The sequence below is a fragment of the Dasypus novemcinctus genome, chromosome 2, assembly GCF_030445035.2.
Source record: "Dasypus novemcinctus isolate mDasNov1 chromosome 2, mDasNov1.1.hap2, whole genome shotgun sequence".
Taxonomy (NCBI): domain Eukaryota; kingdom Metazoa; phylum Chordata; class Mammalia; order Cingulata; family Dasypodidae; genus Dasypus; species Dasypus novemcinctus.
In genome coordinates, this window is record NC_080674.1 from 96,299,788 (window position 1) to 96,322,823 (window position 23,036).

The 23,036-nt window shown below is 51.0% G+C and overlaps 1 protein-coding gene and 1 long non-coding RNA gene across 17 annotated transcripts in view; one reads left to right on the forward strand and one right to left on the reverse strand.

Annotated features, from left to right (window-relative positions):
- Positions 1-9,815, reverse strand: part of LOC105747308 (uncharacterized) — a 232,195-nt gene extending 222,380 nt beyond the window's left edge. For 4 of the 16 annotated variants that reach the window (XR_011646241.1, XR_011646236.1, XR_011646239.1 and 1 more), the window contains exon 1: positions 8,849-9,360. This is a non-coding gene — a long non-coding RNA (uncharacterized lncRNA). Of the gene's footprint in view, positions 1-8,621; positions 9,361-9,606 lie in introns of those variants that run through there. The other 12 variants (XR_011646240.1, XR_011646237.1, XR_011646249.1 and 9 more) reach the window with 8 other exon arrangements.
- A 1,441-nt stretch (positions 9,816-11,256) lies between these two features.
- Positions 11,257-22,695, forward strand: NR2F1 (nuclear receptor subfamily 2 group F member 1). Its single transcript, XM_058276218.2, has 3 exons — positions 11,257-13,589; positions 16,037-16,564; positions 21,654-22,695. The coding sequence occupies exons 1-3, from the start codon at positions 13,127-13,129 to the stop codon at positions 21,932-21,934; spliced, it is 1,272 nt and encodes a 423-aa protein (XP_058132201.1). The 5' UTR covers positions 11,257-13,126; the 3' UTR covers positions 21,935-22,695.
- The last annotated feature ends 341 nt before the right edge of the window (positions 22,696-23,036 follow it).

A 23,036-nucleotide genomic window follows, 5' to 3' on the forward strand; every position in this document is an offset into this window, starting at 1 on the left:
CCTAATTGCATTTTTTTCAAATCCTTTATCCCTTGCCTGTGACAGCGGACGCCTTTTCCGCCACAGGGATTTGGGAAACTAAATTTGTTGGGACCCTTCTCCCCTGTTACGGCTCACGGCGGAAAAGTAGACAATAGCAGCAGCGAAAACACCTGCGATCGCTCAATACGAGAAAATATGAACGGTGATTGGAGTCATTTCGCCTTCCGCTTCCAGAGGGAGCTCGAACCTGAAGCATCAAGGTTATCCCTCCCTATACTTTAAAACAGGAGACTTGCAAAACCTGCTAGGTACCGCGCCGCGCACACCAGGAGGGAACTCCCCTTTGCAAATAGAAAAGGCATTCCGAATCGCCCCCCGGCCCCCCTTTTTAAGTGCTTGTGTGAACAAAGTCTTCGACTTGCGCCTCATAAAACACTCATTTGACCGTCAGGAAACTCAGATCTTAACTAAGGGAAATGAGGCGAAGGAAAGGGAAGGTGCTGAGGTGAGAGCGTGGGCAGGGCTCTGGGTGTGGTGCGCGGGGGCTGCTCTGACCCCGTAGTGGGACCCAGCTGGAGCGCAAGGAAATCCGGGGCCACCAGGCCCAGGACTCAGGGCAGACCCGGCATAAACACTGCCACGTGCTCAGGGCTGCTGTGATCTTGCTCTGCTGTCCGGGACGATCTCACACACTCGCAACACCCTCACCCCGGGCTCGTGACTCAGTCTCCTGGCTTTGGGGCCCCTTAGACGTTGTCCAGCCAGCGGAAGCCCACCAGTTCCACCGAGCACTGCCAGTTGGCCAATTGGCTCACGCTGCTAGCGCGAGCAAGCCGAGGCGCCCGGCGTGTGCGGGTCCAGCCCCGCTGAGGGGTAGGGGTGACAGAGTGGCAGAGCCCCGGCTGGGCGGCATCCTCCCCGGCCCCGGCACCGGCACCTGTCAGTCCGAGCTCGCTTTGCTCCCCACAGTCACGCAACAACCCTCCGTCTGCCCGAGGTGCGCGCCCTGGCGGCTCCCGGGTGCCCGAGCCCTGAGAACCAGGACGCACCCGCGCTGACGCTTCCAGGTACAGACAGCACCAGAGCCACTTTTGTAGCCTCTAGATCCCTGCCTCCCCCCTCCCGCCCCCCACGGCACAATGAGTCGCCGGCGTTTGGGGTGGTTGTTCTTTTTAAAAGTATATTAAAGGATCATTGGTGTCTCCCCCTCAAGTCATTACGCCTTTATCCCCATCAATTAACCACACCTCAGAGGGCTGCTATTAAGAGCTAAATTGAGCTGCGAAAGTAGGTATCCCGTTTCAGGCAGATGCTGTCATCTCCCGCTGAGAGGCGCGCCTGGCGGGGCGCGACCCGCAGTTTCGCGGCAGCTGCTGGACCAGGCTGAGGGCGCAGGGCGGCGGGGCTGGAAAAGAGGTCACAGTCCCACACTGCGCTAGTGCTCCCGGAGCCCGGGAGGAAAGAAGACAGAACCTCAGACCGCAAGAGCTGTACGTCCTGGGAAGTGTCTCCAGAGGAGAACGCCAAGAGCAAGCCGTGCGTTTTTGCGCAGGGAAATAGGGCCCCGAGTGACAAGAGTTCGCAAGGCCCCGGCTCTATGCTGGAGATCAGTAAGGGAGGGGTTGAGTTTGGCTGCTGTCCCCAGACTCATCTCACCACCTCTTGCCGCCACTCTAGCTTCCTTCTTCCCCGGTAGCAGACCGGCCCCCCCCCCCTCGCCCCCCAAACCCCAGAAATTGAGGTGTGGATGATGGCAAGGTGTTGTGGGGATGACGGTTGTAGAGCTAGGGAATCTGGGACAGAAACGTGGCGTTTAGGACAAAGAATTCCCTGGGGACTGCGGCGGCCTTCCGCCCAGACGTGACTTTCCAGCTTTTCTCATCCCAGCCACTCCCGAGGCAGGGAGGATAGACTGCAGTACTTGGGCACCACTACCACACACAGCTGGGAGACCTGGAGGGCTGTGAAAGGGAGGGAGCAAGGAGACGTGACTCTCCCTGCAGTTAAGGGCTTTCCTCCCGCCCAACAGTGGCCACAGTAAATTTAACCTAGGCTAAAGGAGATTAATTTCCCACCATAATCCAATTAAAAGATTTCTAAAGTAATCTTTTTTGAAAAATGAAAAAAAAAGTGTACGCTAAAGAGGGGCCTGGTTTTGATGACAGTGATTTATCGCTTCGGCACAGCATGCGCCGGACGCTGGCTCTCCTGCACGCGATTTGACCAGAGAACCCTGTCTGAGCCTCCAGTTCAAACCTTCGCCTCCCTGAAAGACAGCCATCCATCACTCCAACCTGGGCAGGAGAGAATGTGCAAGGGACTGGGATTGCTTACAAGCACCATAGACTTTTTAAAGTGCTATTAGATTTATGGTTTCTTTTTCGACGCCCATCCAGAGTAATTAGCACATATGTTCTAAATAGATGATAGTTTGGTGAGCAATAAAGCAATTACCCATCGTTGGAGCTGACAGTTCTTCCAACTAAACTCCAACCAGCAGCTAATTGGAAAAGTCATTTCAGCTCCATTGTCTGCAATTAGTCCTGCTAAACTACTACACCCCAACTAACTGGTTTGAGGTTAATTTATTCAGTGTTGTATTTGCACGGACGAGCCGTTGCCACGAAGGGACTTTCCTTTTGCCGCTCCAGACTGCGCCAAAGAACTAAAGGAGCAGGTGGCAGTGAGGAGGTCTTATAGTGGTGCCCGGATGTCTCTCGGATAAGCGGGCACCGGGTCCGGCCTCAGCGCCAAGGTCAGTATCCAGCGCGCTGAACACCGACAGAGAAAGCTATTGTTTGTCCTGCTGGGCAGCAACTGGAGGAAACTGCTCAGTTCATGCTACTGAAACCTTGGTTTAAAAAAAAAAAAAAGTGAGCATACAGGACGCTACTAGGTTCTGAACACACCTCCTAGCCTGCACATCCAGCCATGACCCAAGGCCGCCACCCCAGTCACCAAGGGTGGTATCAGACCCGACAAAACAGCGAAGTTCTGAGCCCTAGGCGGCAAGAGGGATCCTACAACTCCCGGGGTGGTTATGAGAAAAGACGGGAAAGGTCAGGTGGCGCTTCTGCCTTCAGCAGCTCTGAGCGCAAAGTAAATGCCCCCTTGAAACTGAATTTTCTTTGTGACTTTCTTTGCCTTTTTTCTTTCTTTTTTTATTTCTCTTTCCTTCCTTATCTCTTTCTTCCTTCCTTTCGAAAGTTAAACCCAATAGGCCCAGGATTTGTGCACAGTGAGTGGAAAAAATGTGTTAAACGTCGGTTTGACGCCCCACCGGAGCTTCCAAATATACAGCGGCTGGGATTCTTCTACTTAATTTAATCTTTATTGGGCAGGGCGGCTCCTACGTGCCTATTCACCAGGAATCCGTTGGGGTTCAGAATTGAGGGCGGGAAGGAGAGGCGTTAAAGAGGGATTAATCCTCCCCCACCCAACCTCGAATTTTGGAACTGCAATCTCCAGGAGGCAGCGAGGAGGGGGAGGCCGAGGAGGAGGGAGACTCAAGGTCCCAGCCCTGACAGCCAAGCGGCCCTAGGATCTGGAGCAGGGGGCGGAGAAGCTGGCAGGTTGAGATGGGAACTTGTAGCCCTGGCAACCAAGCATTCCCTTAAAGAAATTTACAGCCAAGTGTCCCAGGCTCTGGGAGCAATGGGAATATTTCTTAGGAGAACAGGGGGGTGAGGTGGAGGGGAGCCGCTTCTTAGGAAGTAAAGCCCAGTGCTTTCAATTCTAGAAATCAAGTGCTCTTTTCTGGATAATCACTCATGTTTAACACTCTGGGGGAGGAGGATTTCTCCTTTTTGAAGTAAATATAACACCCCCTAAGGAAGACAACAACTCGAATGATATTTTAGTCAGCATATCATACTTGCTAAAATAATTCTAAAATTTAATAAATCGTAATTATTATTCCACTTCAAGGATTTGGACATATGTATCCAAGAAAAGCTTAAATTGCCTAATATCAGGCTTTTGTTTTCCACTTTTTAATTTGTTTAACCAGTTTTAAGGAAGACCAAAAAGAAAAAAAATTTTTAGGGAGAAATTGAAAGTAAAGGTCTCAGTCTTTCCCATCACTTTCCACCTGTCTTACAGTCTCTACTCTCTGAAGAGAAATCCTCTTGTCATTGGGACTTCCAGTGGAAAACTGAAAGGAAATAAGATGTCTTCACAAAAAGGCCTTTTCACTGTTTTCCTTTTTTTTCCCCTCAAGACTTAAATATGACATCACAGAGGCTGGGGACAAGGAAAAGGTGAAAAGAGAGTCAGGTGGAAGTATCACCTGGACTTGATAGAATATCCTATTGTAGATACTTATGTGTGAGAACAAAATTACTCACCCAATCATAAACACCCTCCCAAAATTTATTAGAAACATTTATTTATACACCCATGCACTCAAAAAAAAAAAACTCTAAGCACATATGTGCAGAGATGCAGTTCTACGTGAGCCTCAGCTAGTTATCTGCACACATGGATTCACTTCTGGAGTAAAGGCATTTTCGTTGCTTCCATAGATTCTTTCCATTAAGAGCGATTAGATGATGTCTATTCAAAGTTGCTGATCCAGAGAGAAAATAGTAGATAAAAGGAGATTTCAAGTGACCTCCTCATCCCTTTCACACCAACCTGAGCCGTAGAATAGCCAAGGATCAACTAACACAAAAGCCTTTTCCTTTTTCCTTTCAGCTTTAGAAGATTTCATGCAATGGGTTAACAATAAAACATAGAACTATCCCTGAGTTTTGTTAGATCATACATTTGGAATACTTTATTAACTCTTCTGGTAGATGGGCTAAATTTATTTTCTACCTCTGAAATGGGTAAATAAAATATATTTAGAATAATAGAGGGCATAATTTTTTACTGCACTATGTGGTTTGTATCAGTGATGTATTCTGCTCTTCCTTTTTCATTTAAACTTTATCTAAACCCCTTCTCTCCTCATTGATGGAGGATACAGTAATAAACATATCTTTCCACTGACAGTTTAGAAGGAAATGTTAGATTTATTATTTATAACAACCTTCTGATAGGTACATACAATTGTAGCATGACTATAGTTACCAGCAGATCGCTGGCTTTACGAGCCAATACTTTTCCATTGGTTTATCGTATAAGCAGTGAAGAAAGTGACATTAAAGACTTAAATGTATGCTACCAGTTTTAGTGAATTGTTCAACTCAGATCTACTTCTAATGGGCTAATCCTGTAGTTTAAAAAAAAAATGAGTGCTCTGACTGATAACTTTTAAGGGAAATGATTTTATAGTGTAGTCGATTATACTGTCAGGGTGCTCTAACCACCTTCAAACTAATTTCAAGACCACCTTTTCATCCAAACCCAACCCACTTTCCTTGGGAAGAATAGTCATACAGTTTTTCTTTACTCAAGTGAGGAATTTATAATAAGTCTCCAGTTCATTTTGCATAAATGCATTTAGATACCCAAGCCTTGATTTTTACAAAAAGTAAATATTTGGCCATGACTCTACTGGTGTACTAGGAATGATTGTCCCTTTGCCTCCTCTAAAAAGGCTTGCTTTACATCCAAAGGTCAGTGCTTGCTCTCCTGCAGTTCTCCCCTGGCTGCTACTCCTGGGCCCTCTAACAGGGGGCCCAGACAGAAGACAGAAGTGCTTCCCTTATCTCTTTTTCAAAACATATGGATTAAATGGCCAGTTCGTGTTAGCAAACTAAACTGCTTACTAAGGTAAAGTGGGTCTGCACTTATTTCTGGGTGTTTTGACCCAAAGGTGACAAAAAAAAGTGCCTAGGCTACCAGAGTGATAGTGAGCATATGAGTCTGCTAGATCTGTGGTTCAGCTACATTGACAGTCTAAGATCAGGCTGCCCAGCAGAAGCTCAACTCCCAAATTGGCCTTTTCACCCTTGTTTTTGCATTGACAATGGCCAAACTTTTTACAGCTGGGCAGCCACAAAACTTACAGAGTTCAGTGTTGAGGAGATTATCTATTTCTGATATAGTCTAGGGTTTTTAGTTTATTTTGTTTGTTTTTAAATAATCACAACACATTGAGTGTTCCTGTGCCACACCCTTTCCTCCAAAAGATTTGCACGAGAATATTTTAAATACATCATCTTCAACTGCATTCCTTCCTGGCCTTAATCACATGCCAAGGGGGACTAATTGATTTGGCACCTTTAAAATAAGCTCTTTGGGAAAGGTCTGCAACAAGATCACAGGAACTGACCTTTCTTCCAATGATTGCAGGCCTGTTCATCTCTCCAGATGTGCCCAATAAAACAGGATTCTTTCAGTTCTGTGGTCCCTCTAAACAGAATAATGCCAGTTTTTAACGATTAGGAGTAGGGGGTGGGACAGAATTGTCTACATGTATCAGGCCATTTGTAGGGGCTCATGACTCTTGAATTAGATTTAGAACATATTTTTCTAAATATGTTTTTTCAGCATGATTATCCAAAACCCAAAATGAATGAGCCGGTGGGTGAGTTTCAGCAGAGCAAAATCAAAGAGGCCATTCTGTGTTCTCTCTCGCGCGCGCTCTCGCTCTCTCGCTCTCTCCTCTCTCCAGGTCGGGACTGTTTACTGGCTGTCTGACTGGGAGAGATCAAGTGTTGTGTGGTAGGTCTTTTAAAAAGTGATTAAGCTGAGCAATGATGCTAGCATCCTGCATGGGGCTTTGTAAGCTAACAGCCCCATTCCTCTTCCACAAGTGAAGGGATACCTTCTCACCACCTCTTGGGACACACTAAAGGCCCTGAATGTGTTGAACAGACCTGTGGGGACCAGGAGGACAAAGGAAGACAGAGGGAGACTGGAGAAGGGAGGCCTTGGGGGCCCAGACCCCAGCGAGACTCTGGTGCCCCAGACGGGCCTAACCCGGAGAGAGCCCTGGGGAAAGAGCCGAGCCGACGTAGACCGGGAAGACCTGGCTGGCAGCCTCGGTAGGGTGCTGAGCCAAGGGCCAAGCGCTTCTGAATCCAAGAGCCATGTCCACACGCTGAAACTTAGATTAAGGTTCAGGGAGGAAAGGGCCTGAGGAGGGAGGGAGGAAGATCTGGAGAAGAGAGGATGTGTGAAAGAAGAGTGGAAACTGCAACTGCATTTTCTGCTTCTGTAGCTGAGGGTGACTTGTGTTCAAAGTTTGGAGACCTAAGTGTCCTCACAAATTATGATCACTTTTCTATTAGGTGCACCCACCAAGGACAGATAGCACTCTCTTGGTTGAGTGAGGGCCTTATTAGGCTCAGGATGAGTGGGCCAAGGTGGACCAGTCATGAACGACTGCCGCGTAGAGGGTAAGCCAGAGCTCCCGCAGGACCTCGGCTGACCCCTCAGTCCCTCCACCGAAGCCATTTTGCCGGAGGCGGGGCCGTGAGCACAAGTGGAGGTGCTTTGCGGTTGTGCAAACGCAGTCCGGGAGCACAGGATCAGGAGGAGAAACGCAACCCAAGTGCCACTACGGCAGGAAGAGTCCCAGAGGGGGATAGCGCCCCTCCTGGAAAAGCCTCGGTTTCTCCCCTCCCCCTCTCCAATAGAAAGTTGGCTCAAATGTCTCCAAGAGCGCGAGTGGCGCCGCTCCTCCAAAACGCCAAGGACTTCCGCGGCTCGCCGGCCGCCCACGGGTTAGGTCCGGGGCTGCACCCCTCCTTCTTTCCCTTTCGGAGTTGCAGGCGACTCCGCCTGCGGCCTCCAGGATCTCTGTTCTCTCTCACCTCTCTGGTCACGCAGGGTCCCAGGGATCTCTTCCAAGTTTGGAAGTTGGCGGGGGGGGGGGGGGGGGGGGGGGGGGGGGGAGGAAAGGGTCCAAAGAAAGGGTGGATGGGCGCCGCGGCTCCCAGGAAGGCTCAGTTTCCCCCTCTGCCTTGCCTTGCCTCTCGCCTGCAGGGCCCGAACCCTGAACAGCCGCGCTAGACCAGGCGGTTCATTCCCTCGCCCACCCAGCCCCGGGGCGCGGCCCCCGGCGTCGGCTCCCCCGCCCCGCGCCCCCGCCCCGCGCGCCCTCTGACGCAAACGCGCGCCCCTGCTCAGCGCTGCGGAAAGCGCTCTTGTTGGTTTTAATTGAGGCTCTTCTTCTCACACATACACACCCACTCCGTCCCCACCCTTGGGAGGCGACCCCCTTTCCGGTCCCCAACCCGCCTGCCACGGCGCAGAGTCTGGCTCTGCTCCCTGGCTGCGGATCCCGGCGCTCGCTCGCCACTGCCGCCGCGGGTTCCCTGTTCAAGAGAGCGGCTCGGTGTCCCTTTTAATCTGGTGACATTATCGCCCACATCAAACAGACAGCCATCGATCGCCTTACGTTGGGGGATCGCGTTACAGTAGGGATAGCGTTACAGGCAGCGCCCGCAGATGGGCGGCGGCGGCCGAGCTCGCCTGGCGGTGGCGCGGCGGGCCAGTCAGGCGCGGAGCGGGCGCTAGGGCCAGGCAGGCCGCGCTCCGCAGCCGGCTCCTCCTCGGCCGCGGCTAGGCACCGGCCCAGGCGGGGGTGGAAGGATGCTAAACCTGCGGGTGCACCTGCCCCCGCCGGCGCCTGGGAGGCCCTGCAGCTATTCCTGCCCGGAGGAGGTAGGGGATAGGGGATGGAGAGAGGAGAAGGGGTGCCCTGTTTTGAATATGGACTGATGCTCTGCTGGCACGATCCTCACCTCTAAAACGGCGCAGCGGCTTCGATTTCCAGCCTTCGCCCCGCAAGGGACAGAGGCCGAGCGAGGGCAGCTCCGCGCCAGACCCAGCGGGAAGTTCTCTTCGTCCTGCCCCGGCTTCCTCGACTAGGGTACCGGCCGGGAGAGGCTGTGCGGTCAAGGCCGCCTCCCGGCCTGCCCACGTTACCAATCCCGAGTTCAAAAGAAACGATAATTATTGCGTTACTCGCCTGGCTGGATCAGGACTTGGCCGACTCTCGCTTCTGGTGCCCACGACGCACGATCCAAGGTCCAAGGGCGACTTGGCCCGCGGACCCAGCGTCCCGCTGACCTCCAGTTGCCTGGCGCTTGTTCTCTCCTCCTGCTCTTGCCTCCTCTTCCACACGCTCCGTCTCTCTCCGAGCTCTTTCCCTCTCGCTGTCTCCCTCCCTCCCGCTCTCTCTCTTTCTCTCTCTCTCTCTGCCTGTCTTTCTCAGTCCTCCACTCCCTGCCTCTGTACAGTCTGGGGAGTTAAAATTTAGAATTTGTATATAGAAAGTTTGCTGGTTTTTTCCCCCTGCTTTAATCGTATTTATTTCATCTTTTAACTGACCAGGAGACATGAGCAAGTTTATTTAAGAAGATAAGCAAGGATGAGAAGTCCCTGTCGCCCCCAGTTGCCTCCTCTCCATCAGCTGCGTACAATGGGCTGCCTCTCACAGCGTGCCTTGACAGTCTTTCCATTATTTGAGCTGGAAGGACTGGGGGCAGGCACAGAAACGTCTTTATTCAGCTCTTTAAAATCATCCCTTCTGATGTCATTAGGCGGTCGCCGATTACAAACTTGCAGGTTGGAGAGACCAGGAAGTGTAAAAAGCATCCTAAAAAGCAGCGCTTCCCAAACCCCCTCCGTGGTAAGAGTTAAAGTGAGAACCAGTATTTAAAAAACAAAAACAAAAAAACAACCTTCCTCTGTCAATACAGCGTGGCTGTATACTTAAACCTTTACCTGAGGGCGTGCTGGAGCTCGGGCTGCTGGAGCTGAGACAAACTTTTACGCTCTCCGCAGTCTAAAGGCTAGCAGGCGAGCGGGGCTCACACCCCTGGCGGCGGCAGCAGTGGCCGCTTCCTCGCTCCGCGCCTCTAGGCGCCCGCCCAAGCTTGCCTAAGGGAGCGATCTCAAAACGTGGGGGGTGCGAGTGTGTGATTGGAGAATATGTAACTAATAGAAGTATCATTTTTCCCTCAGTACGATCTTTCAAGGAAAAAAAAATCCATTGAAAGAATTTTCAAAGTGTTGGCCTCGTTTGGAGAAAAACACAGGCTGCCTGCGGGGAGTGGAGGAGCGACCAGCTCCCGTCCGCTAGGTGGCAGCCGGAGCCAGCGATTCCTGCGGGCCCGCGGCGGGACCCGCTCCTCGCGCCAGCCCCTCCTCCCGCGGCCAATCACCTTCGGGAATCGGGGTCTCTCGCTCGCTCGCTCTCCCCCCTCTCCCCCTCCCCTCCCCCTCCCTCCCCTCCCCCTCCCTCCCTCTCCACCCCCACCTCTTCGCCCCTCTCTCCTCTCCTCTCGCTCTGGTCCCACCCCTCCCCCCTCCACCTCTCCCCTTCTTTCTCCCTTGGTTGCGCTTTCCTTTCCTGGGACCTTCACTAATCCCTCCAAACAACAAATCAGGATTTACTTCCGTTTGATTAATAATTATTGAAGCAATGTTTGGCGTTTGAAACAGCTAAGGATACTACAAAAAGAAAGAAAGAAAGAAAGAAAAAAACCAGATAGATTGAAAAGTTTATTTTTAAAACCATCTTTGGGATCAATAGGTGAACAGTTGATTCGGATCGAATTTGTGGCATTAGCTGCAAATTCCAGTAGTTGTTTTGTCATAATTAAACCATTGAAACCAAGGTGTATTGGGGTAAAAAATAAATAAATTTTTAAAAAAAGGAAAAAACCCTACCTTGTTTCTATAAAAGAAAATTAACAGAAGCCAGAGTTGATTTAGCCCTATATAACAGAGGAAAACAATCCAAACCCAGTATATTTCACGAATCATTAAAATGATGCGGGTTTCATTCCCATTAATTTTTTTCTAACATTTTCAATGACACTTTCTTCACGCTCATAAAATCTAATTTTAAAAACTTTTAAGAAGAAATCAAAATAATTTCCTTCTAATGCTCTTTTCGACCCATCGCAATACATTTCCCCCCTCGCCATCCCTTCCCCCTTCTGCTGTGTGTGTGTGTGTGTGTGTGTGTGTGTGTGTGTGTGACCATAGACGACCCATACTAATCAGGTCTCAGAGTAAATAGCAGCGCAGGGCGATCTCAATGTAAATTGCGCTTGTCAGAAGCACACCCCCCTCGCTCACTTTCTCTCCTCCTTCCCTCGCCATCCCAGTCAGTAGGTAGCTAAGAAGGAGGGGGGGAAAGGAAGAAAGAAAAAGAGGAGGGGGAGGGGCCCTCCAACCAATGGCGTGCGGGAGGCTTGGCTAACCTTAGCCTCCCATTTTCTCTCCCCCCCGATTCAGGGCTCTGACCAGTCAGTCGCCTTTGATTATCAGTTGCCAGCAGCCCTTCTCTTGGCTCCTTGACACGAGCTCCATATAAGGCAGCGATCTCCATAGAAACGTGTCAGTTTCAATAGTAGTGTCAAAGTTCACTATATACAGACATTCGCGCAGATCCCCCTTTCGGAAACATTGCTCTGCGAGTCCTCCCGTTTAAACGCATTCAATTTTTGGGTCTCTCTCCTCTCTCTCTCCCTGTCTCTCCCTCTCCCCCTCTGTTTCCCCCTCTCTCTCTCCCTCTTCTCTCTCTCTCCCTCTTCTCTCTCTCCCTCTTCTCTCTCTCTCTCCCTCTTCTCTCCCCCTCTCCCCATTCTCCTTTCTTACATATTCTATTAGTTGTTCCCCCTTATTCTTCTTCTCTTTCTTTCTTTCCTTTTCCCCCTCCTCCTTGTCTCTTTTACTCCATTCCTGCAGAAGAGAGAGGGCTAAACTTTAAAAAGAAAAAAGAAAGAAAAAAAAAAAGGAGGAGGAGGCACCCCTTCGTATTCTTCTTATCGTTATTTTATACATATATGATATTTTTTGGAGGGAGGGTGTTGGTTCCCAGCTGAAGAGCACTTATTTAAAATACTAAAAAAAGAACATTTTTGGGCGATCTCCAGGGTTTTTTTAACTAGCTCTGTGTGTTATAGCAGAAGAAGCAGAAGAAGGAGCAAGGAAGAGAAAAAGAAGAGGATTATTTATTCGACCTACTTTGGATGTCTCTCTCGCCTTTTTTTTTTTTTTTTTTTACAATTCTTTTTGCTCTGATTTTTGTTTTCAATTTCGCTGTGAATTCGTCGCCAGCGTGAATCCCGTATTTTTCTCCCCATTCCGTCACCTCCTGAAAGAAGGCAACGAGAGCCCGGCGCCACCGGCACAACAAAAAGAGCAAAGTGTGTGATTCTCCTCGCCGGCTGCCTCCCGCTCTCCAGCGCTGCCTTCCTGAATGGCTGGCTGCGTCCGGCCCTGGACCTGGCCCCCCGACACCCGCGCGCCCTGATCGCCGGCGGCAGCCTCACCCCGCGCCCTGCTCGGCTCCCCGCGCTTCCAGCACTCTCGAGCCCGGCGAGGGCTCCCGCCGGGACAGCGGCGGCAGGGCGGTCGGCCCCGGCCCAGGCTCGCGCTCCGGCTCCGGCGCAGTCTCCGGCTCGGACTCCCGCCCGGGCCGGGGCTCCTCCACCGGCGTTCGCCTCAGCTGCTGAGCCGGCGGCTCCAGCGGCGCCTGCAGCCGCGACCTCCTCCTCCGCGGCCGCCGCTGCCGCCTCCGCCGCCGCCGCCGCCGCCGCCGCCCTCGCCGGCTTCCTCTATGTCGGCGCAGCCCGCGCGCTGCGCGTAGCCCCGGCGGCCGGCGGGCGGGCGGGCGCCCGGCGCGGGTGAGCGAGTGTGTGTGCGAGTGTGTGTGTGCGCGGGGGTGCGGGCGAGGCGGAGGGCGAGTGTGTGCGCGCGCCGTGGCCCATGCCCGCCGCCCCCGGCGCAGCGCCCCGCGCCGCTCCCCGCTGCTGCCTGTGCCATTTCTGATTTTGCAACTTGGGGAAGAAGAAAAAAGCGAGAGAAGGGAGCTTGCTCGCGGGGGGGGGTGGGGAGGGGGGAAGGAGAGCGCGGCCCCCCCAGGAACGGAGCGCGGGGGGAGCGGGCTAGGGGAGCAAGGGTGTTGGGGGGGGGGAGCTTGAGAGCCTGGGGGGGCTGCAAAAAGAGAGAAAGAAAACAGCAGGAACCACAACAAAACGCCAGCAGGGCGGGCGGGCGCGCAGCAGCAGCGGGGCGGCCGAAGCAGTAGCGGCGGCGGCGGCGGCGGCGGCGGCGGCAGCGGCCGGTGGCCGGCTCCGACTCGGTTCCCGCGACCCCGGGGCGCCCGGCGGGCCCCCCGCCCCCTCCCCCTCCCCCCTTCCCCTTCCCCTTCCCCTCCCCGCGCGCTCGCGCTCCCCACGGCCCTCGGCGAGCAGCTTGGCTTCCCCCAGCGCTCCCCGGGCCCAAAGATATGGCAATGGTAGTTAGCAGCTGGCGAGATCCGCAGGACGACGTGGCCGGGGGCAACCCCGGCGGCCCCAACCCCGCAGCGCAGGCGGCCCGCGGCGGCGGCGGCGGCGCCGGGGAGCAGCAGCAGCAGGCGGGCTCGGGCGCGCCGCACACGCCGCAGACCCCGGGCCAGCCCGGAGCGCCCGCCACCCCCGGCACGGCAGGGGACAAGGGCCAGGGCCCGCCCGGCTCGGGCCAGAGCCAGCAGCACATCGAGTGCGTGGTGTGCGGGGACAAGTCGAGCGGCAAGCACTACGGCCAATTCACCTGCGAGGGCTGCAAAAGTTTCTTCAAGAGGAGCGTCCGCAGGAACTTAACTTACACATGCCGTGCCAACAGGAACTGTCCCATCGACCAGCACCACCGCAACCAGTGCCAATACTGCCGCCTCAAGAAGTGCCTCAAAGTGGGCATGAGGCGGGAAGGTGAATATTTCTTCTCTGCTTCTCTCCCCGCGCTTCGTCCGCTTTCCCGGCCCACTTTCTCCCTCTCTCGTGGGGGTGGCTGCTGTGTGGGGCTGGGGCTCCAGTGGTCCTGGCTCGTCCCAGCTTCCCCTGTCCCCGCTGCCTTCCTCTCCTCGGCGTATCCGCCCCCCCCCCCCCAAGCTCGCTGCCGCTGCCTCCCCCTCCGGGCCTGCGTTCCTCTCCCCAGCTCCCCCACCCCGCCCGCTGCCTGCTCAGGATTGTGTCCCTAGGATCGTGAGCTGTGGCTTAAAATCCCCTCCCTCCCTCTGTCTTGGATGTGCTCGGTGTGTGTCTCTTTCCCGCGTGTGCGTGAGGATGCTTGGGGCTGTATCAGCATGAACGTGGGGGGGGGGGGTGTGTGTGCTTATTTCCCCATAAAACGCCCTTTCTGTGTGTGTGGTTTTTTTTTTTTCCATTCCACTTTTCCCTCCATCTCTTCATATCCTTTATTTAAAATGGGGGAGGGCTGGGAGCTGAAGTATCCTGAACTGTAGATTCATTGCTGCCATCATCCTTTTGGAAGCTTAGCTGGGAAAAGAGGAATGAGATTTATAGCACTTGTAGGTCTAATTAGGGGGGGAAGGGGGGCTTCTGGCCCGTTCACTGGTTCCCTGTCCTCTCCACGGAGCTGGGGGCCGCCTCCTCTGGAGCTGTGGCCTTGTTTTCACCCCTCTACTTTGAAAGGAAAGTTTGTGACTGAACCGTGCTTTCATAGTTGTGTCATTTTTTAAAAGCATGATACTCGTTTTAATTTCTTCATCAAACTCCACCCTCTGCTTAAATACTCCATACAAATTACAATTTACAACGTATTTACTGATCTTTCTGATTTGGCCATAATGCATAGACTTGCAGCTGGCATGAGCTTCCACATCATTTAATCCCTGTGTTGTATGTTGTTGTTTTTTTAACACAACTTTTGATGTTGGTTTTAGATTTGCTTCATGTTCATGGCAAGAGATGCAGCAGTTTTCTTATAAATATACTTAGCCGCTTACAGTTAAAGTTTATCTCCCGACAATCGTTAAAGAAGTCTTATAGTCAAATTAGCAAACCAGTCAATTTTGTAGAATGCAGATTACTCCTTCTTATAATTGACTTTAAAATTATATTTTATATGCCATAAGAAAAGAAATTGAATTCCCTCAGATCTCAAGGAGCAGGCAAATATGACGACTTCATTCCTAGCTCCAGGGAGATTTTGTAGGCATCTAAAAAACAACAACTTTGGATTGTACTCTCATTTAATTGAAAAATAATTGCCAAGTTCAAAACTATAATTAGAAAAAAGTATTCTGGTCGTTATATTTCAAGAGCTTAAATCGCACTTGGATTTGCATTAAAATTAGAATCAAGGCAAACTTAAGAAAATAAAGCACAACCTGAAGAAAGATAGCTGCGTGTACATGGGTATATCTATATTAATTTGTTGGGGGGAGAGTTCCGTAGCCCTAACTTTTCCTAAAGTTGCCTTTGTTTACATGGCAATTTAAAACGCTGGCACTGTTGAAGTAAAACATACACTTTGGGGGGAAAAAAAACTTTGGTCAGCTTTAAGAACTCAAAGCATGCTTACGTTTTGCATTCAGATGGTTAATGAATCCAGTGTTTTTGCAGTTGCAAGCTCGTGCATTCACTGGGCAAAAGCTGGCTGCAGGTTGCAGTGGCACCGCGCAGGACAGACTTAATTATATTTCCCACTTTTCCCAATAATGTTTGGCTACTGTAAGTTCAACTTTTTTTCTTGAAAATATTCAGTTTTCTGTTGCTTTTAACAGTGAGAACTTTGTGTGGGGATATGTGGTGGAAGGGAGAGGGGAGGGGTGCAGGATACTTGTTCTTTACTAAAAAGTTGTAAGTGGTTAGTAGGGTATGTAACTTTGTATCTATTTTAAGGATAATTCTATAGCATTTTTAGAGAATATGGCAACATTTTAGGGGCAAAACGCTGCTTGCTTGAAAATAAGGAGGCCTCTAGGCATTTGCCTAGAATCACCACCTTTCTCCGGTTTCGCCTATCCCCCCCCCCCCCCCCATTTGTTTCAGTCTGGAGGGATGAGTGGGGTTTCATTTTTCTGTGTTTCTCCTTGGTGGCAGAAGGGTTGGCACTTTCTTGTCTTAGGAGTAAGGCTGGCCATGCCGGGGATGTCAGGCCTGGTTCCGGCACGGTTGGGGTGGCCAGGGGTGCAGGCGATGGCAGGGCACGTCGGGCTGCGGAGCTCTAAGGCTTCTCCCCAGATCTCCTCGCGATGTAGGATGTGAATGAGATCCAGCGCGAGAGAGAAGGTGCGCGGGGCGCGTGCGGCTGCGGGAAGAGCCTCCGCATTGTGTCGGGTGTGCTGCGGCGCGGCGATGTTCGCAAGCCCCCTGGATGCACATTGCCTCTTTTCTCTCTTTCTTTTTGTCAGCGGTTCAGCGAGGAAGAATGCCTCCAACCCAGCCCAACCCAGGCCAGTACGCGCTCACCAACGGGGACCCCCTCAACGGCCACTGCTACCTGTCCGGCTACATCTCGCTGCTGCTGCGCGCCGAGCCCTACCCCACGTCGCGCTATGGCAGCCAGTGCATGCAGCCCAACAACATCATGGGCATCGAGAACATCTGCGAGCTGGCCGCGCGCCTGCTCTTCAGCGCCGTCGAGTGGGCCCGCAACATCCCCTTCTTCCCGGATCTGCAGATCACCGACCAGGTGTCCCTGCTGCGCCTCACCTGGAGCGAGCTGTTCGTGCTCAACGCGGCCCAGTGCTCCATGCCGCTGCACGTGGCGCCGCTGCTGGCCGCCGCCGGCCTGCACGCCTCGCCCATGTCCGCCGACCGCGTCGTGGCCTTCATGGACCACATCCGCATCTTCCAGGAGCAGGTGGAGAAGCTCAAGGCGCTGCACGTCGACTCGGCCGAGTACAGCTGCCTCAAAGCCATCGTGCTGTTCACGTCAGGTGAGGCTGCGGTCGCGGGGCGGGCAGGCCGCGCGGGGAGCGAGCCCAGGCTCCGCGCCGCCGGGGCCTGGCGCCCCGCGCCCCCAGGGCCGCCGCCGCCGCGCCGGGCCCGCACCAGGCCCGGCTCTGGCCCCGGCCCTGCGGCCCCCGCGCCAGGACGCGGCCGGCGGCGCAGCTGCCATCTTGGGAGCGCGGCGGTGCGGGAGCCGAGGCGGCGCGGGGGCGGCGGCCGCCGGGCCTGGAGGCCTGGAGGCCTGGACCCCCGCGCGGGGCCGCGGCGGCGGCGGGTGCGTGTCTGGTGGGGGGGAGGAGGAGGCGGTGCTGTGGATCCGTCTGGCTGCGCGTGTGTGCGGTGTGCGCGTGTGAGTGTGGGAGAGAGCCAGAGGCTCAGCGTTTCTGGAGGAGGAGAGGGAAGGAAGGGAACGTGGGAATGTGGCTTTCTCCTCCGAGTGGCATGCTCCCCGGATGAGTTTCCCGACACAGACACACTGAAAGAGGTGGAAAGAGAATACGCCCAAATAAATCATAAATAATCCCACTTTACTGCTGCCTGATTTTCCCTTATTGGAAACCATTCATGTTTGCAGTTGCTGAGGTTATTGAGGGTGGTAAAAACGGATTCGATCTAAACAAGAAAGATAAAAGGAAAAAACAAAAAAAAACAAAAAACAAAAGCGATACTGGAGAACCTGCAAGTATGAGAGGACTTCTGGCCAGGGATAAATCTCATGACTGTGTAAAACATACAGATATTGGAAATTTAACAGATTGCTTTTAAAATATCAAACCAAGTGTAGGCGGTGGTAACATGCATGTTAACAATTTCTCTTATGATAGATGGTTCAAATTAACTTCCAGGAAAGTGCATTAACGTTGCCTTTGAAGGACTCTGGTCTGAGCCTTTGAGCACACTGCCCGTCTTTTATTATTGTAACCTGCAAGAGGGAAACATATAAACACCAGGGACAGCAGGTAATGGGGGGAAATATAAACAAAGCCAGAAAGGACACTGGTGGGAAGCAGAGCTGCTCAGAGTCTGTCTTGGCCCCTGTTCGCTGTGAGTAGGGTTAGCTGCAGTTTTACCATTATTGCCACTATTGTATTTAATTCCTCCATTCCGAGAACAAATAAACCGTCCCAATAAATCTGTTCTCGAATCAGGCCCTCCAAAGGTCAAATTAAAACCATTCATGAGCAGAGATGGCAAAACCCTTTCCCAAGGCCTTGTTGAACAGTACGCGGTGGTATAATCTATCAATATTTCCTGGCTTTCATGCGTGAAGGATCGTATTTACATTGTATTAAAATGACTTTTAAATTTGCACAATATTGTAATGTAGTAAATGTAGTATTAATATCGATCTGAACAGCAGATAATTTATTTAGACAGGAGCATCTCATTTGTATGCAGGGTGGCCAGAGCCATGGACTTGGACTGCCCCCCTTTTACTTTCAGAGCAAATGCAGGTCTGCTAGTGGGAGAGGGAGTTATTCTTTGCAAGAGGATAAAGTGCAAACCTTAAAACAAATGGAAGATTTATTGAATAGCCTTCTCCGTGTTTGAATGCATTTTATCTTAATAAGTCTTCTTGATGGAAATGTGTTTTTCAAAAGTGACAAAGAGCCTGGGAAGCAGCGACCAGGCTGCTTTAGCTCTGGCAGGCCTGGGGCCTGGCTCGCTCTCCACTACCCGGCTTCTCAGCCAAATTCATCAGGAAGCAGGCCAGTGTCAAGGAAGCTGGGGTTTTAAAATCTCATCCAGAAAGGTGTCTTGAAGCAGAAATGTTCCTTGAAGCTGGACAGAGGTCTTCTCAAGAAACATCTCCCTTCCCTTTTCCTTGTCCCCTCTAAGGTTCTTTGAACCCTCTTGACTTATCTGATCTCATGCCCTTTCCCAGAGAAAGGCAAGGGCTTTGGCGGCTGCAGGGAAGAGTGTGGAATTATTCATGCTTTTCTGTTAACTTTCCATTCTAAAACATCCTTATAAAAGGTGTTCCTTTAAAGAGTTGTCCCGAAGAACTTTCTTGAACCAAGTCTTCAAGGTACAACTCTGTCTAGAAGGGAACAATAATGTAATTTTGTTGGAAAACTGCAAGCCGAATATCTGAAAATGGAAATAGAGCTGTCAGTAGTAATTCATCCCCCTCCTCCATACAACACATTTCCACTTTTGCCTAAACTTGTTTTGATTGCTAGCCAGAAGGGAATTCATAGGAAGCCTCTTCAAAGCCATCCAACTTTTAAGCAAACTTTGAATGATGGAAAAGACAATTTTAGACATATTGTCCAACGTGGTTTGCTCCAGCTAAGTATTTGAAGCTGGCACGGGGGTCCCCTGTGGTGGTTTTCACATTTGGCCTCCGGATGGTATGTTTAATCCTTAACATTCTGGACTGCATCCAAGGACTAGGTCATGACCTGAACTTACTTTTTTAAAAAATTCATTAATTCATACACCTAAATATTCCCTCAAATAAATGAGACCTTCCCTGAAAGGAGCCTTCTAGTTAACATAAATACAATAAATCCATTTGCAGCACAATAATAACTTTGATTTCTAGTTATGGCAGCTGATTACATCTATATTTTCTGCACACTAAACTCTTCTGAATGCACAACATGAAATACACTCTCTGCACTACAAAGGCTAAGCCGGGAGGGCCCGAGCAGTAATGGTTATTTATTTACATAATTTCTTTTCCATACACTGTAGAAGAAATATTGAAGGTTCCCACATTGACACTACTGTATAAAAAGTGAGACATGGGTTTTGCACATTCTGCCTCCTTTTCTTATCTGGAGTATAACTCACAGAGTGTAAATGTGTACTGCATTGTAACCTCCTGCTCACCTGGCTTTCCCACTGCAACCACCCAAATGACCCGAGAGCCCCATACTTTCCACAGTTGGGGGAATCCTTTTGCAGTGGGAGGGGTCGTGAATAATATCCAGAGTGGAAAGCCAGGCCTAAATGAGAGCTCCTGCTGGAGGGAAGCCACAGGGCTGGCTGGCTGGTACCTGGCAGCCTGGTCCAGCTACAAGCATTCTACATCCAAAGGAGGAAAGAAAATGGAAGCAGCCAAGCACACCTTTCCTGGAATTCCCTCCCTTGGAGTGTTCTAGCTGGGAGTCAGGCAGTTACCGCTCACTCTGGGGACCCTAGGCATCAATATCAGATACATATTATACCGACCTGAAGAGGATACCATATGGGTCTTTAAAAAAAAAGTATGCTGGGATATCAGTGGGTCCTTTTCATATTGCATTGTCTGGGGCTGAAAGGGATCCTATGGCATAATAGCAGATAATATGTGTACAGCAAGATATATGTAAATATGGGTCTGCACGGTGGCCATTCAGCAGGTTAACAGTGGGGCCCAGGGCAGACCTTCAGGGCCCCTCTCTGACCAGTGAAACCCCTAAGAGCTGCCCTGGCTCTGCTAGCTCTAAAGCCTCACTGGTTTCCCAAGACAGGCCAGTGTGGATGCACCCAGGCGGCTGGCATGAGTAATTAGACATCTGAGAGGAACCCAGCCTGCATCTGGGGTCAAAGGGGACTTCCCTCAGAAGTTCTTGAATCATCACTAGTTTTATTTGTATTTTTGCTGGAGGCCAGAGCCTTGTAGATGAAGGTGTTAGGATGCTTTGTAAATCCCAGTTCTTGAAAAATAAAGAGATAAGGCTAGAAACTACACATATACAGAGGTTTTCACTTTGAATCATTTGTTCTGTCTTCTTCGGGTCACACTTGCTCATTCATAATTATATAGGGTCCTTTGGGGGCATTGCCATGCATGGATTTCTTCCCAGATAATATATATTAGCAAACTCTGCCTTTGATCTCTAGTCAACCTCCTGACTGGCTAAGGGCTCCTCTGTGATCTTCCTGTTTTTAAAATATTTATTATTAATATAAGAAACAACGTGGATATTTAAACTTAGAGATGAAACCTTCACTTCCTTCCTTTGATTCCACCTCCCACCCCCCCACACAGTTTTTCTGCTTTAGTTAGGTGATGTAGTATAATCTACTGTATTGAAATGTTTTTATAGAGGACCAAGAAGGACCTTGGTTGATGTGAGATAAACACTATTTTTGAGATGCCATCATTGTGTGAAGGTGACTCCCTGTCCCTTTGGTCCTTCCATGGGAAGCCTCTCTCCCCACATCCCCTCTCACCCCCCACTCCCCATCTTTGAAGCAGCAGCAGCAGCAGCAGCTGCTGCCTCTAGCCCAGCTTTGTGTCTGATCACTGCAGATGTCTCCTTTCCGCAGCCTGGAGTAACTGAGCCATATTCCTCCTGATTATTATACAGCTTACAGAGATGTGACCAATTTTCAATTACTTGATCTAAGGCACAGATATAAGTATACACCTCACTGAGGATTTGCTACAGAGCCCTTGCTTGCATAGATAGTGGATCTCAAATCCTATATTGCTAAACATGGACTTGATCTGATTCCAGGCACTGTCAGCCTGTGATTCTTTACCCCCTCCCATGTGTTTGTTCGCTACACAATCTAGGTTCTCCTTGAGGCTCCTGGTTGGGGTCATTTGGCTTGAGAAGGGACTCCAAGAATCCTTTAGTTGCCTCCAGGCTGCATATTTCTTCAACTCCCGAACACCCCGAAATCAGGGGCAAAAGGGGCAAAAGTTCTCCCTTTAATGAGCACAGGCAGAAGGATGCTCCCCTGCAGCCAAGGGCAGGTTGCTACACACAGAAAACATGGCTCCAGCATCGTACATTATTTAATCCAAAGGTGAAAGAGGAAAAACAAAGGGACTAGAGAGGTTGATGCCTCTGCATGCGTGTGATTCTCTTTCCAGCTCCCCTAGGCTTGGTAGGGGTTTGATTTATTTTTATTTGTATTGGGGGCTGGAGAAAGGAGATGGGGAAGAAGGGAAAGGGAAGGTGTGGAGGAGAGGGTTTAATTTTTTTATTTGGTTTCTTTTTTCTTTTTTTCCCCCTTTTGTCCTTAAAAATTATGTGTGTGTGCGTGAGTGTGCGTGGCTTGTGTCTCTGCTGCTTGCGGACCTAACCGTGTGCCCCCTCCGCCTGTCTGTCCCTGGTGTGGCTGCTCGGGCAGACGCCTGTGGCCTGTCGGATGCCGCCCACATCGAAAGCCTGCAGGAGAAGTCGCAGTGCGCGCTGGAGGAGTACGTGAGGAGCCAGTACCCCAACCAGCCGAGCCGCTTCGGCAAATTGCTGCTGCGACTGCCCTCGCTGCGCACCGTGTCCTCCTCCGTCATCGAGCAGCTCTTCTTCGTCCGTTTGGTAGGTAAAACCCCCATCGAAACTCTCATCCGCGATATGTTACTGTCTGGGAGCAGCTTCAACTGGCCTTACATGTCCATCCAATGCTCCTAGACCTCGGGCGCTTCCCACCTGCCCCCGCCCCCTAGAGACTCGGAGGATCGGCCTGAGCCAAGGACTCCAAAGCCGCGGGGACGCCCGGGTGGCTGACATGGGGTGCGGTGGGCCAGGCAGGTGGGGCGGTGGGTGGAGGGCTGGGGCAGGAGCAGCTCATCCTGCAGAAATGCAACCGGAGCTGTAAACCAGGAGAAAGAGAGACTGGTTTAAGATCAGATCTGTGAGCAAGTTGGAAAGGGGAAAAAAAGGACCTTGTGTGGGGTGAGAAAAAGGAAAAATGGGAAGAGAGTGTCATGAGAATTTTAATAAAACAGAAGGAAACTAATGGACCTTCCAGGACTTATTGTGGACGGATGTGGATATATTCTGTACAGAAAACACCACACATGGAAGTGGACTGAACCCTATGTAGAAACACACACACACCCTGAACATTGTTATTCATTTTGTAAAATATTAGTCTTTATTTTCATTTTTTGTAAAATTTAAACATTGTATGCGCATAAAGAAAAAAAGGAAACAAGAATTAGGGAAAATAACATTTTCCAAATAATTATAAAAATTGTCCTGTGTCTATGTATCTATATCTGTTTTGTATTTTTTTCTGGTTCCAAACCAGATTTCCTGTGATTCTATACTAATAATTTTTGATATAACCCTTTGCTTCTTATAATGAGTGCGATATATGTTGTCCAGGCTGTTCTTCAAGAATTAAAATTGAAGTGAAATTTAAACAAAAATAAAAGAATTTAGCAAAACCCACGTGTCTGGTTGCTTGACAGATGTCATCAGTGCAAGAGAACCCACAATTAACATCTACCCCAATTACCATTAGAATTGTTTTTTGTGGCGGGGGGGGTGATTGGGGGAGATTGTCCATAGTCAAGTTGGCTGGATTCATTTCCTAAACCCAAGGTGCTGTCTTGGTTGTCACTGTGGAGGGCCGGGCTCTGCAGGGGCCGGAGTCAGCGGGGAGGCCAGGGCGTCTTGGTCATGGACAGCAATGTTGCAACCTCGTGACCGTGGGCAGCCTTGAACGCAGCTGGGACGCGGACTGGGGCTGACAGGGTCACGCGCAGGAACCGAATCTCCATGCACC